General features: G+C 48.4%; 1 protein-coding gene across 5 annotated transcripts in view; it reads right to left on the bottom strand.

Annotated features, from left to right (window-relative positions):
• The window catches only part of ABAT (4-aminobutyrate aminotransferase), a 35,590-nt gene that overhangs the window by 18,170 nt on the left and 4,873 nt on the right, over nucleotides 1–12,547 (bottom strand). For 2 of the 5 annotated variants that reach the window (XM_072349506.1, XM_072349510.1), the window contains exon 2: nucleotides 3,448–3,563. In XM_072349506.1, coding sequence (XP_072205607.1) covers nucleotides 3,448–3,517 — 70 coding nt within the window. In that variant the 5' untranslated portion in view covers nucleotides 3,518–3,563. Of the gene's footprint in view, nucleotides 1–3,447; nucleotides 3,564–9,776; nucleotides 10,440–12,547 lie in introns of those variants that run through there. The other 3 variants (XM_072349507.1, XM_072349509.1, XM_072349508.1) reach the window with 3 other exon arrangements.

A 12,547-nucleotide genomic window follows, 5' to 3' on the forward strand; every position in this document is an offset into this window, starting at 1 on the left:
CTCATTTACAGATGGTGGGTACAATAAATTCAGCTCTGCTCTTCTTGCTTCTTGGAGGCTATTCCAAAGTGTGTCACACATCATCCCTGTAAACACCAGAGCCAGCAAATCATCGCATCCTTCCTTTGCACACAGCAGGATGCCATCACCTGCTGGCAGGCAGAAAAGCTCCTTCTTCAACTCCTGTTTTCTGAGCCATCCTCATCACTCACCAGGTGTCGTGCAGCAGTTTCTAATAAAGAAGCACGCTGCTATAGTGACGTAATGGATGTAAATACACCCTCGCATCACTTTTTGATGTCAGTCACAAAGAGCACTGCTGTGGGCAGCTCCCTGTGTTAAGCAGCAGCCCCTGCTAAGGAGAGGGAGGTTCACCACAGGTCTGGTGTCTGTGAAAAAATACTCTGATAAATATTGTTCCTGAGGGCACAACAACTGGGTATTACCGGAGAGAAACACCAGAGGAGGCAGCCAAATTACCTACGTGACATTAAGGGGAGGAGCTGCTCCCAGGGCAACAAAAGAGAAGACAGACAAGAAATGTTGTCACACCTCTCACATAGAAATGTTCCGCTGTGCTAAAGCACAGAGCAAACGTCCCCCAGCCCCAATGGCGGGCACTGCATGTGCCACAGCACACAGCCCTCTGTGAGCACAGACATATCCCATGTGTGTCTTTAACTTCTACCCCGTGGTGTCTATCAAACCATCTTCCAGACAGAAATTTGAAGCACGGAGGCCCTGACAGCCAAAAGTAGGAGGAGTGTGATTTCCTCCAAATCCTATTTTAGGTGCTGCAAGTAGAATCTGTTACTACCAGGTCTTGAAATGGAATGGCAGAAGCCCAGACTAGCTGGAGGTGTTTGGAAAGTGAACAGAACTGTTGCATAATATTGTGAAAACTGAGACTGCTATTTACAGAATGCTTACGCTGTAAGATCAGAAGTTGCTCCGCTGCCTTTCAGTACTGCCACATGCACACTGGAAATTTTTAAGGGGAAAAGGGTTCTCCAAAGACCAAGACCAAAAACTGATGTCTAACAGGCTGTGCAGAAGTGGAAGCTCCCATAAGAAAGAGTAAGAACAGCTGCCTCCCCTCAACACAGCTGAATCCCAAACTGACTTTTCAGCAGAGCAATGTGAGCATCAAGCTGCTCATTTTCTTGTAGGTCTTCCAGATGACTGTGACAAACCAGTAAGGAACACCAGAATCTCCCAGTCTTCACCGCAGCACGCCTGTGAGATAGTGACGTTATCCTCTGTAGGGAGAAAGGAACCAGGCTGAGATATGAGAGGCACAGCATCAGACAGTTAATTCACATGGGGCACTGCAGTAGAAGTGCAGAGAATCTGAAGAACACCTGGTCTTATGAGGACGCACTGAAATGTAGATAGATAAGACAGACAGATAACCTGAGATGAAAACACAGAGTCTTAAGGAAGGTTTCAAATATGTAAAAGGCTTGCAAGTTAAAAATAAGCATTTCAGCCTCCAGGTCCACCGAGGATAGGACAAAGAATAAGGTGATTTTTTCCTGTTTTGAAACCTAGGTTAAACATTAGAAAACAGCTTTAAATGTCTATTCAGCGATAGAACAGACTGAGTGGGGAAGCTGCAGAAGCTGTGCTGCTGGGTGCCTTTAAGAACAGGTCAGCGTCCGTGGGGAACATGGGCATGCACTAATGCAAACTGATGCACCTTAGGGCAGATGACTGACCTTTTGGTGTGCTGTGCAGTTCACTATTCAAAGATGAATTCAATCCTTTAGGCTAATCAGGCTAAACTGAACCTGGATCTTTAGAGGCCCAGCCTGTCCTCCTAATTTTGGTACTATCCTCTCAGCTAACAACAGAACGCTGTTACATTGCTGGCAGGAACTCATCAGGAAAATGACCTGAAGCTCAGATTTTTCTACAAGTGTGAGAGCCTCCTGCCTATTCTATCATCCAGGAGCATTGCAGGATTAAAGACTGCCAGGACAGCACCTTCTAGTGAGGCCTTCTATTGCTGCTTGATGTTTTCTAATCCCTGAAGACGGGCACACACAGCAGCCTGCCCCAAGTGTGGTGGAGCTGCCATGCCACCTAGCAACAAAGCCCTCCATTCTTTGCCAGAATCCTGCTTTTAACAGGCTTCCCCACTTACAAGTTTCCTGTAAGCAAAGATGGACTAACGGAGCACAGAGCTGCATTCCTTTTGGACTCAAGACCTACATCCCTTTAGTGAAACAGTGAGAAGAGCCAGCCCTGTGCACCCATCTGCACCCTAATGACTCAAGTGTCTTGCACAAATGTCGCAGCCTGTGATCCTGGTTGGGAAGCACCATGGCAGCATGCAAGACACTGGGAGGAACACAGGAATGTGCAGCACTCACACTGAGGTGACAGATTAGCTCAAAGGTGGCTCGCAGAGGCCTGCTTGCTGCAAGCACTTTCCGTTCGCACTATTGACCAAACGATCACTGCTCTTGCACAGCTCAGTGCGTCACTCCCAGAAATAGAAGGGCATCCAGTCCTCAAACACCGACCTGGGACCTTTCCAATAGTTGAAAGACCAAACTTGGTGCTCCCAACCAAAGGTCAGCTGCTCCTCCAAGTGCTTATTTAGAAGAAAACCAACTAAATCTAGGTTTCTGAGCAAGTGAGGGGTTTTGTGTTTGGCAGTGGCAAAAGGAGCTCGCAGGCACAGCAGGAGGGTGGGATGAGAGAAGAAACTCGGTCACACAAAAAGCCATTCAGCCATACTGCACTCACATACTGCACTCAGCACAGCAGAGCATAAACCGGATGCCAGAATTAAAGCTCTATGCTTTCTCCAAAAGGACCAACAGAAACCTGCACATTTATAGCATGAGCCAGAACTCTGAACACCTGTTTCACAGAGATGGCAGGGGCCTGATATACACACACACGCTGAACTACAAGCATGGGCCAGGCAAGAAGTCGTCATCACACACCTAGGAGAAAAGTGCCTGATGCTGCGGGCTCAGTGCTCATTTCACAATGCAGCTGAGTGCAGGCAGAAGCACACACCTCAGTGAGGGCCCCCTCTTTGTGCCCACCATGCAGAACCTCCCCATGAGAGAAATCAGCACGGCTGCACTATGTAATGTGAACTGGAATACGGGTGATTTTGATATTTGCATCCCTGTACCACACAGGGTACCACAAAGTAGCCCTGTGGGGGCTGGAGAGCTTTGTTTCAGTTAATAACTTGCATTGTAAACATGCTGAGTCAATGAGTTCTTCAGTTTGCAAACTTAAAAACCACAAAAAACAACCCAGCATCCCTGCAGGCCGCTGCTGTACAACAGCATCGTTATCCAAGATGCAGAACAGCTTTCAAGTTTTGAAAGATGCACCACTGGACAAACCTCAGCGACGTTCAATGGGATTTTCTCCACTAGCATTACCAAGTACGAACCAACAACCACAGGGATCACTTACCAAACAGGAGCAGCCTGGAGTTCTGCTGCAGACAACAGCTCAGCTGTCGACTGAGCAGCATTGCCGCCATTTTGGATGTTCTTTACTCAAAAAGGCTCAATCTTGATGCTGATGTTCTGGAAAATAATAAAAGAACAAAAGAATGAAAACCTTTATTCACGTCCCTAAAGATGCAGCCACAGTGCTGTTCATCTCAGCTTCTCCTTCCAGTGTCAGGATGCTGAGCTGAGCCCAATGTCCTGTTCAAGCAAAGGACTCCTAGAGCAAATCTGTACCTCCCAACTTCAAGTGAGCCAAGAAGTAAAAACATCATTAATTGCCCCCTCTTCCCTTGCTCATCTGCTTTCAGTGTATATCTTAGACTGTGTTAAACTGTCTTAAAAATTGTTCCCAGTCACTGCTCCCTCAAGCTAAAAGCATAACTTCAATTCAACCTGAAGTTTATGAGAATAACTTCATCTCAGTCAAGAAGACAGCAGGAGAAACATGAGGAAATAAAAAAGAAAACACCCTCTGAAGAAACCCAGCTTCTACCAGCCAATGACATTTGTGAGAGCTGGGCTTGTTCAGAGCAGAGCAGGCTCAGGTTGCACCCACCCATGTATGCAGAGACCTGAGCAGGACTTACAGAACGGGCAGAGTAAAACAAAGAGCTCCTCGCTGAGATCTATTAAATCACAGATAAATTCAAACTCAGGTACAAAGAAAACTGCCTGCACCTTTTCAGACTACTGACACAGCACCTGGATCCCTGCAGCTTGCTCCGAGTTCAATTTCCATTTCAATAGATTTTGAAATCCACCAAGGTGAGCAAACACTTGCACAACATTGGTGCACAGCATAGAAAAAGCTGTGTCAGCTCTGTAAGGTGTTTGGTCAGAGATGTAGAAGGAATGGGATGTTTGGGCAGAAACAGGAACTTCTCCATAAAGCCGGATGTGTTTAATGGCTTCCTTAGTGTTTTGGTGCCTAGCTTCTCTCTTCAGTTGTGCTAACCTGTGCATTATCAAGGAGCAAAGAATGAGTCCCAGACCTCATGTTTATTATCTCCTTGTCATTCTCCAATGAAAACCAAAGGTAAGTCTGAGTCTGTGAAACCACCACAGCAGAAAAAGCCACAGAAGGGCCCATCGGCCCCACGCCTCTCACAATGATTAACCACCCCAACGTCCTCTGCTCAGTGCTATCTGCCTGCTCTATACTCTGGAAAGCGACTATTCCCTCTATAACTTTGCTCTGTGAGATGTAAGTGTCCTCAGGACGCTGATAAAAGCTAACCTGAGCCAGCACCCAGAGCAGTGTGATGTACCCAGGCAGAAGGCTCAACCACAGAAAGCACCACATCGTTCCAGCCCCCTTCATGGCCATCTCCCATGGGTGACTGCCACAAACTGACTCCCTGCTTTCTCCATAACGATGTGATGTCTCTTCCCATTGAAATCAAATGCAGAGCCCTACCCATTGCTGAGCCGGTTCCTTCCAGCAGCACCTGCTCGTCCTCTCCCAGCTGAATCATCTCCCTCATGCCTGCTCCACAAACACTGCTTTTTAGTTACCTTTTATCTAAGGACCTTTAGTGCTTGAGCTGCAATGCCAATACAGGCTCAAAACAGCATCCTGGTCTTGTCCTTCTGAAGCACTCATAAGAAAAGGTTATTGCAAGAGGTTGAAAAAAAAGCAGCTCAGCCCTAATTTTCAGTGGCAGCTGTTACATAAAAAGTTTCACCATTTCCCAGTCCGGAGTCAGAACGAATCATGTAACACCACATCTGAGCATAACCAAATTCTACTTCTTTTCCATCTCCATTAAACACACACATTCTCACAGAAGCTGGGCTGATACGACTGGTACATTTGTCTGAGTGCACCTTATTTGGTGATCAAAACAAGCAATTGATTTTTGCCTTCATAATCCATCTCTTGATCAATTCCCTCTTTGCTCGCTCCAGCACCGCCAGCAGTGGAGGCAGAGTTTGGAAGCCAAAAGAAATCAGTGTGTGTGCACAGGGCCAAGCTGCAGCACAGAGCTGCTCCATCGGCACCACACACAGTGGCAGCTGCTTTCAAATCCAAGCAAAACAGGCCCAGCAATTTCAGACAGCAGACTGCAGATAGGGATGCAAAGGACAACTTTCAGATCAGCTTTGTGACGAAATGCTGGGCAGCTCAAGACTTCCAATAAGTGACACTTTTCCAGAGAAAAAAGGTAAACTCAGGGAGCTCGAGCCAGGCACCAAAATATAGAGAGCAGGACGCTGTACAACACTCCCACTTGCAAGCAGGGAAGCTAATGCAGCACGACATCTGTGCTTCAGACTGCAGCTTGCAAAACCTGCCCCTGAAACATTCTCAGCATAAATGCAAAAGCAAGAGGGGAAACGGACATTTCGAGGCAGGGATTAGAAGTCAACACTGCAGGTTTGTTTCTCTGTCTTCCAGTTCATGCCACAGACACAGAAGCCTGCTTTAAATTCATAGGGGCACCTTCAGCTGTCTCTCAGCTGCTCCAAACCCATTTAACCAGGAACAATTAGGTGGTTTAGAAACAGCAGCACAAGCTGCACACTGCAATTACCCCACAAAGTCTTCTCAATATGTATCTGAGGAGGGACAGGAAGGCAAAGACAAATTGATTCCTTCTTTGCTGCTTTCCTTCACTTGACTTTTCTAATACACGCAGCGCTGAAGGAATCATTGGGTTATGTATTAATTGTTGGGAAATTGAGCCATCTCAAACTACTTGCTTGTCCTGTTTGCTTGGACTCACCATTTCTGTGAAAAATCAAGCTTGCTTTCTTTTGAATTAGAAGGGAATTCCCTTGGCTTTGCAGGACAGCAAGTCCAGCCACTGCTACAAAGACCCATGACAGGACGGAGCATTAGCATCCAGTCTTCTGTGCTATTGATCTCCTGTGAACTCATTTCTCCTTTCCTAACATCCGTAACACTCCCCCATCTGCATATCAGGGCTCTTCAGGCAGCTTTTCTGGAAAAGAATCAGACTCCAATGTAATAGAGGCAAGCTGGAAAGCTTAGATAACAGGGTCAGGACAAGGGAGCTAATAAAAAGGAATCATGGGCCCCATCACACAAGCTGGAACTGCTGTATGCTAAGTCAGAGATGGGATAAGCGGGGATAAGGAGAAAGGTGGGAAGGTTGAGAGAAAGGAGCTGGATGGGACGGCAGCTTCTGAGCTGCGAAGGGACGAGCTCTCCAGCCTCATTCATGTCATTGCGCATCTCATTCTGTGACAGCATGACAACTTAGAAGGAAAATCTGCCTGTTCCTCTGCAGTCTGCACCTCACAGACTCCAAAAAACCCATTGCTGCTCAGTTTTCACACAGTCACTGGCTTCTGGCAATACCATTCTATGTCTGGGTCCCATGAAAACAGAGTGCTGAAGGGAGCTCTCTTACAAAAGCAACGAACCCAAGGCTGGTTATTACAGGGGGACAGCACTCCTGGTTTCCAGCATTCATGTGCAGGCACCTTGCATGACTTCAGTGCTGCATCTCAAGTACCTGACTCGTATACTCAGCCTAAGGGCATCCCAAAGGATCTGAAGGTACAAATCTGCAGTTTCACAAAGTGTACGGCTGAGGGGGAAGACAGCACAGTTTGGTTTGTCACCCTTTAAATGTAATGAAGTCTTTCCTTAGGTCTGCATTTGAGGAAGAAAGGGCCAACTGACTGGCAGTGCAGATCTACGTACAAAGATTTCATGTGTGCAGCATTTGCTGCTTGAAAACTGCACTGCAATCACTGCCATCCTTCAAGGGAAGGTCTGCTTCTTCTCATGGATTAAAGCAGGAACAAGCTGAAGGATTTCATGTTATCTGTATTACTGACAGTGTGGGGTGATGTGACAAATCCTGACATACTGCTTTAGTCATTTTAATGCAGGAAACAGTAAGGTAAAAAATACAACAAATGAAGAAGCCTGACAGCATGTTGTTCTATTGAACTGTGATTCATTTGGTCCCAGAAGAGCTGAGTTCAACGCCTTCAGAGTGATGGAAGCCAAAGTGCATGCAGTGAAGTACAACAGGTCCTTTCACTTCAAGAGGTTTTTCTCAGGACACATTTCATTGAATTTTTTTGCACTAGCTTGCAACAGCATTTACAAGAGAGGTTTGTTAGACTATCACCAGGCATTCCCAGAGATAACTAGAGCTAAGGCTATCCGAAATCCTCATGGAAACAGGACAAGTCCTCTTAAGAAGTAATTACATGAAAACTCACATCTAGTGCCCATACAAGGCCAGCATTAACCTGTGCAGTGCTTATGTAGGCTAAGCATAGAACCGAGCTGAAACCCCCAACTTCTGGATGCACAGCACACAGCACTGTGCTCATCCCACTGCCTCCTTGTGCAGCTTTGCCACCAATGGGCCCACAGCCCTGTCCTCCAAAGCCTGGCCCACACTGACACACAGCAGCCCCAAGATGCCATCACCAAGATGACTTCTGCCAATGGCTGACAAGTGTGGCCTTGCAGAGCGCAGCCTGCCAAGGCATCTTCCACTGAGCAGCACCATCAACCAAACCAGGTGGTGGATGTGTGCATCGACCACCAAAATGGGTGAACGTCAGCCCACAAGCTGACACAGCTGCCTTTGCCATTTATTCCTTTAATAACATCGGTGCCTTTGTGTAGAACAGGATGTAATTGGAAACCCCGTGATTGTACTTAAGTCGTCAAGGACACAGTTGTCATAGTTACAAGTAAAACTCAAGTGTCTGTTATTCATGGTTGCTTATTTATTTATTGACACCAACAGGATCAAACACTCCCATTGCTGCTCGGATCTGAAACGTGAAGGCTGGTTTTGTCTTTCACCTTTTGACAAAGCAGTAAATATTGCACAGGGCAGAACAAGGCTTCCCTAACAAAGAGGCTTATTACAGGCTTATAAATAACACAGCTACTTTTTCTCATCACACTCGGCCAGCACTGACAGCAGTCTGTTTTGAAAACAGCAGCGAAAGCCCAGAGCAAGATGCAACACAAGAGGCAATAATGCTGTGTCTACAGACTGAAGGTACCGTGCCTTACAGTTGTGACACAGCAATACTGATGCAATCAGACCAGCACTTGGTCACAGCTGACTCAGCACAGAAGCTACAATGGGATCTTCCAGCAAACTCACCCACAGTAAGAAGTTCTGTCCTTATGTGCTCGGGTTCTCCTCCTCAGATGGCTTCTAAGTGTGGGGGCTGGATACTGACACACTTCTTAAAACCTTTCTGCCCTTGTCTCGCCTTGTTTTCCTCCAACAAACACTGGACCAACAGAAGAACCCTGAGTCCGTACTCCAGAGAGCGAAACTAGGTGAAAAAGCTGCCACTGTGACACATGAGGACCCAGGTGACCACCAAAGCTTCCAGCAGCTCATCTTTGCTGTGCTGCACCTACATCCCTCCAAACACTGACTCAGGAAAAGCACAAACTGGATCTTGAATGCACCCGGCAGAGCCTCAAATAGACACACACACAGAACTGCCACAAACTCATGTTGGTGTGCAAGTGTAAAACTGAGCATGAATAAGTTAACATCAGCCCAATTGTTAATGTTATCTTCACTTCCAGTTTTTCATCCTTTATCACTTCCCACAGCAAAACACACGCTTTATTTCAGGCTATCTTCACCTGTGAGCTGCCCATAGGAGCTCTCTTCAAGCTCAGAACTCTGAATGTATCATTTTAAATGAAGGTGGCAACAAGACAAACAAACCCACATTAACCTCCTGACATCTCCTCATCAAAACACAGTCTGGTTCTCCAAGGGTTAACCAAGTGACATTATGATACAGCTGAGCTTTGCAGGTAAGTTGTTCCACAAGCATTCTGCAGCTGTGGAAAAATCCAAGTGTTCCAAATTACCCTGAGGTGCAGCTTCCTCCAAGGAAACGCAGCAATATCCCTTCTGAGGTTTTACTCTTCAGCATCCCACCTCAGCCTCCTCAAGGTCACAAAACCAGCATCCAATGGACAGCACTGCAAAAGCACCATTTATTCTGCTCGCTGAGGCTGTACAATCACTGACTGGGAGGAAGCCTGCAGACAGCGAGCAGGATGCCTGAACCGGGAGCCAGCACTCCGGCTCCTCAAGGTGACCGCAGCTTCAGATGAGCACAGAGCAGCAGACAGATACAGGAAGGTTCTTTCACAAGGGACCCAGCAAAACAAGCACAACATGCACATCCGTGGGGCACACTTGGAACAGAACACACACACCTGCATGCAGACAAACCAGCGCTGTGTGCGGGGCACCAACCGCAGCCCGCATTCAGACCCACCGCACAGCACGCACCAAAGGCACTTACACGTTCACGTACCAACTCGCAGCAGCCAGATTGCCAGCTCAGGAAGCCGCTCTTCCCTTTGCTTTCAAGTGGGCAGCAGGGACAGGCATCACCCCAGGGGCCCTGAGTGCACCAGGGGATGCCGTGAGTTCCAGGGAGCGCACCGGCCCACCTGGCTGCCGCTGCACCCCCACGGCTCTGCCGCGCAGCTGCGCCCGCCTGACTTGGTCTGAATGCTTCTCCACGGGATTCTGCAAGCAGCTTACCGAGATGTGAGCCAGACTGCATCACAGCTTGAAACGGCCCCTCAGTTTTCCAGAACCGTGGAAGCTGAAGAACAGATTTTCTCTTTAAAACCCTTCGTTTCGCTCCAGTTTGCAAACATCCCCAGGATAACGCCAGGCAACACAACTACCACTAAATAACCTCCGCTCGTTTCCCTCAGACGCAGGGAGCACAAAAGCCAGCGGGCACTGCCACACCACCTCCTCAGATGGAAAGTACAAGCCACGCTGACATTAACAGGGAACAAAAGCAGCCCCAGTGCCACAGCATCCCTGCAGGCTGGGGCCCCGCTGAGTGGCTGTGGTGCGAGGGTGGGGGTGGGGGGAGAAAAAGGGGAGATACGGGGCACCCTGCCGGGTTGCCATGGCACTGGGGGGCACAGAGATGTGCCAGCGCACAAGGAAAGGCTGAGCCGCTTCGGTTTTAAATCTATGTGACAGCTGAGCTGCTGCACTGTTGCTGTGGCAACCGATGGGTGAAAATCACAGCAGAAATCTGTAATTGTTACGAGCGAGATGGTGACTTACCCACTTCAGCAATCACGGTACTAAAACAGCTCAGCCGTGTCCCTGGCCCATGCCAGGCTGCACTGCTGATCCTGGGGGCTCCGGACCCCACAGCTGTCAGGCGATGCCATGTCTCAGCACAGGGCTCTGCTGGGCTGGATCTGCCCACAGCTGACAGTGATGCATGGAATGAAACAAGGCCACAGTCCAGGCCTTGGCTCAGCAGATGCACAGCACACTGCAGGGATGGGGCCTGGGCACATGAGGGGACACTGGGATGTGCACGGGGAGCAGCCGTGATCCCAGCCATTCACAGAGCCTACCAGCAATGCAGGTCTGCACTGCACTCACAGCAGCACACCTGGCTGCAGCATCTCCTCAGCAAACAGCAGCAGCGCTCACTTGGTTGGAATGGTGCTGTGATCATTTGTGAATAGGGACAGAGCCGTCCAGGGACAGCAGCTGCCATTCAGTCCCTCCCTGTCACAACATTACCCAGACACAGACAACTCACACACTAACAGACACAGTGCCTGCCCCACCACAGGCTACACAGCATGCAGCCACCCTGCCAATGTAACTTCAGGCACACAGGCACACTGCTGCTGATGGGGACACTGACTCGTGGGGACAGACAGACAGGCCAGCTGTGCTGCTGCTCCCCTCCTCAGCTACATGGAGCCTTTTATAAGACAGATACCACAAGTAAAAAGCCGTGGATGTGAACTAAAAAACCAAAGCTGAGCCCTCCCCTACTTCATAACTTAAAACCTGCTGCCACTTACCTATACAGGCTGCTTTTTTAAGCTTACCGGTTACCCCATGCTCTGTCACCATGCCTAAAACTGACATACTGAAACTGGCCCTTGCTGGTTGCCAAACAGTGAAACAAACTGCTTCTAAAGTGAACCTGCTAACCAGCTCATCTGTCACAGCCAGCACAGCAAGCCCACTCAGACAGATGGGAGCACAGGGACACGCTGCAAAGCCGAGGGGAGGGGGCTGGGGAAAGTGGCAGGCACTACAGCCCACATATAATAGGTAGTATTCAAAGGAAATGCACCACATCTGCAGTTTATTAGCACTTATGTGGTGAATAATCAGCATCACAGCTCCTGAGGGTGCACTCTGGGAAGACAGGGACATCCCCGAGCCTCTGCTGGGCTGTGCTCAACAGACAGACAGAGCTCACAGCCAACTGCTCCACGGCTGCTTTCAGCCCCTCATTCCCAGCACAGCCCCTGCCTGCCCTCCCTGAGAGGCTGGGTGCGCAGATGGGGTGGCAGCCACTCATGCTGGTCCTGCTGCACAGTGAAGGCTGGAGTCCCAAGCACTCCTAGGTCAGTGATTTCCAGCAATCGCAACCACTAACCACTACTTGAGATGTCTCAAACATGCAGAGTGCACAGAATTATGGATTGCAACAAGAAAGCCACTGACTTCCATCTGATTTAATCAGGAGAACACTGGTTACAAGATCTATTCAAACTGTTCGTCATTGGAAAGGATACTGCCAACCACCCACCGTAACTGTGCAATGTGCACCAATACGCACTTTTCCAAGGAAGACTCATTACAGTCTTCTATTGTTAGAAAAGAATCGTCTGCTTTAGCAGAAATGTTGCTCAAAACTCTGCTTTTCCACTGTGATACAGATTGTTCTGCATGAATACCACGCACATCTTCTGAGAAGTAAAATGATGATGCGAGGCAAAGTGGGAATCAGACTCAGGCTGAACTGGTCCAGACAAAGTAAAAGCACAGAGTTAGCACGCAGGATGTGCTGCTCAATTTCTTTGCAAAGGATGGCAAATTCCCCCCAGAGCAACTCCACAACCTTCCTCTGTCACTGCCTCGCACTTGAGAAAGGTCTGCAACAACTGTTAAGGAAAAACAAAGCACCAAAAGCAGCACACACAGCTCCAGCACCTGAGAAAAACTCAGTATCCAGCAATAGCAGTTATCAGCCTCACGATGCAGAGGGCACAGCACAACAGGACA

Source organism: Excalfactoria chinensis, chromosome 14, assembly GCF_039878825.1.
Source record: "Excalfactoria chinensis isolate bCotChi1 chromosome 14, bCotChi1.hap2, whole genome shotgun sequence".
Classification (NCBI taxonomy): Eukaryota; Metazoa; Chordata; class Aves; order Galliformes; family Phasianidae; genus Excalfactoria; species Excalfactoria chinensis.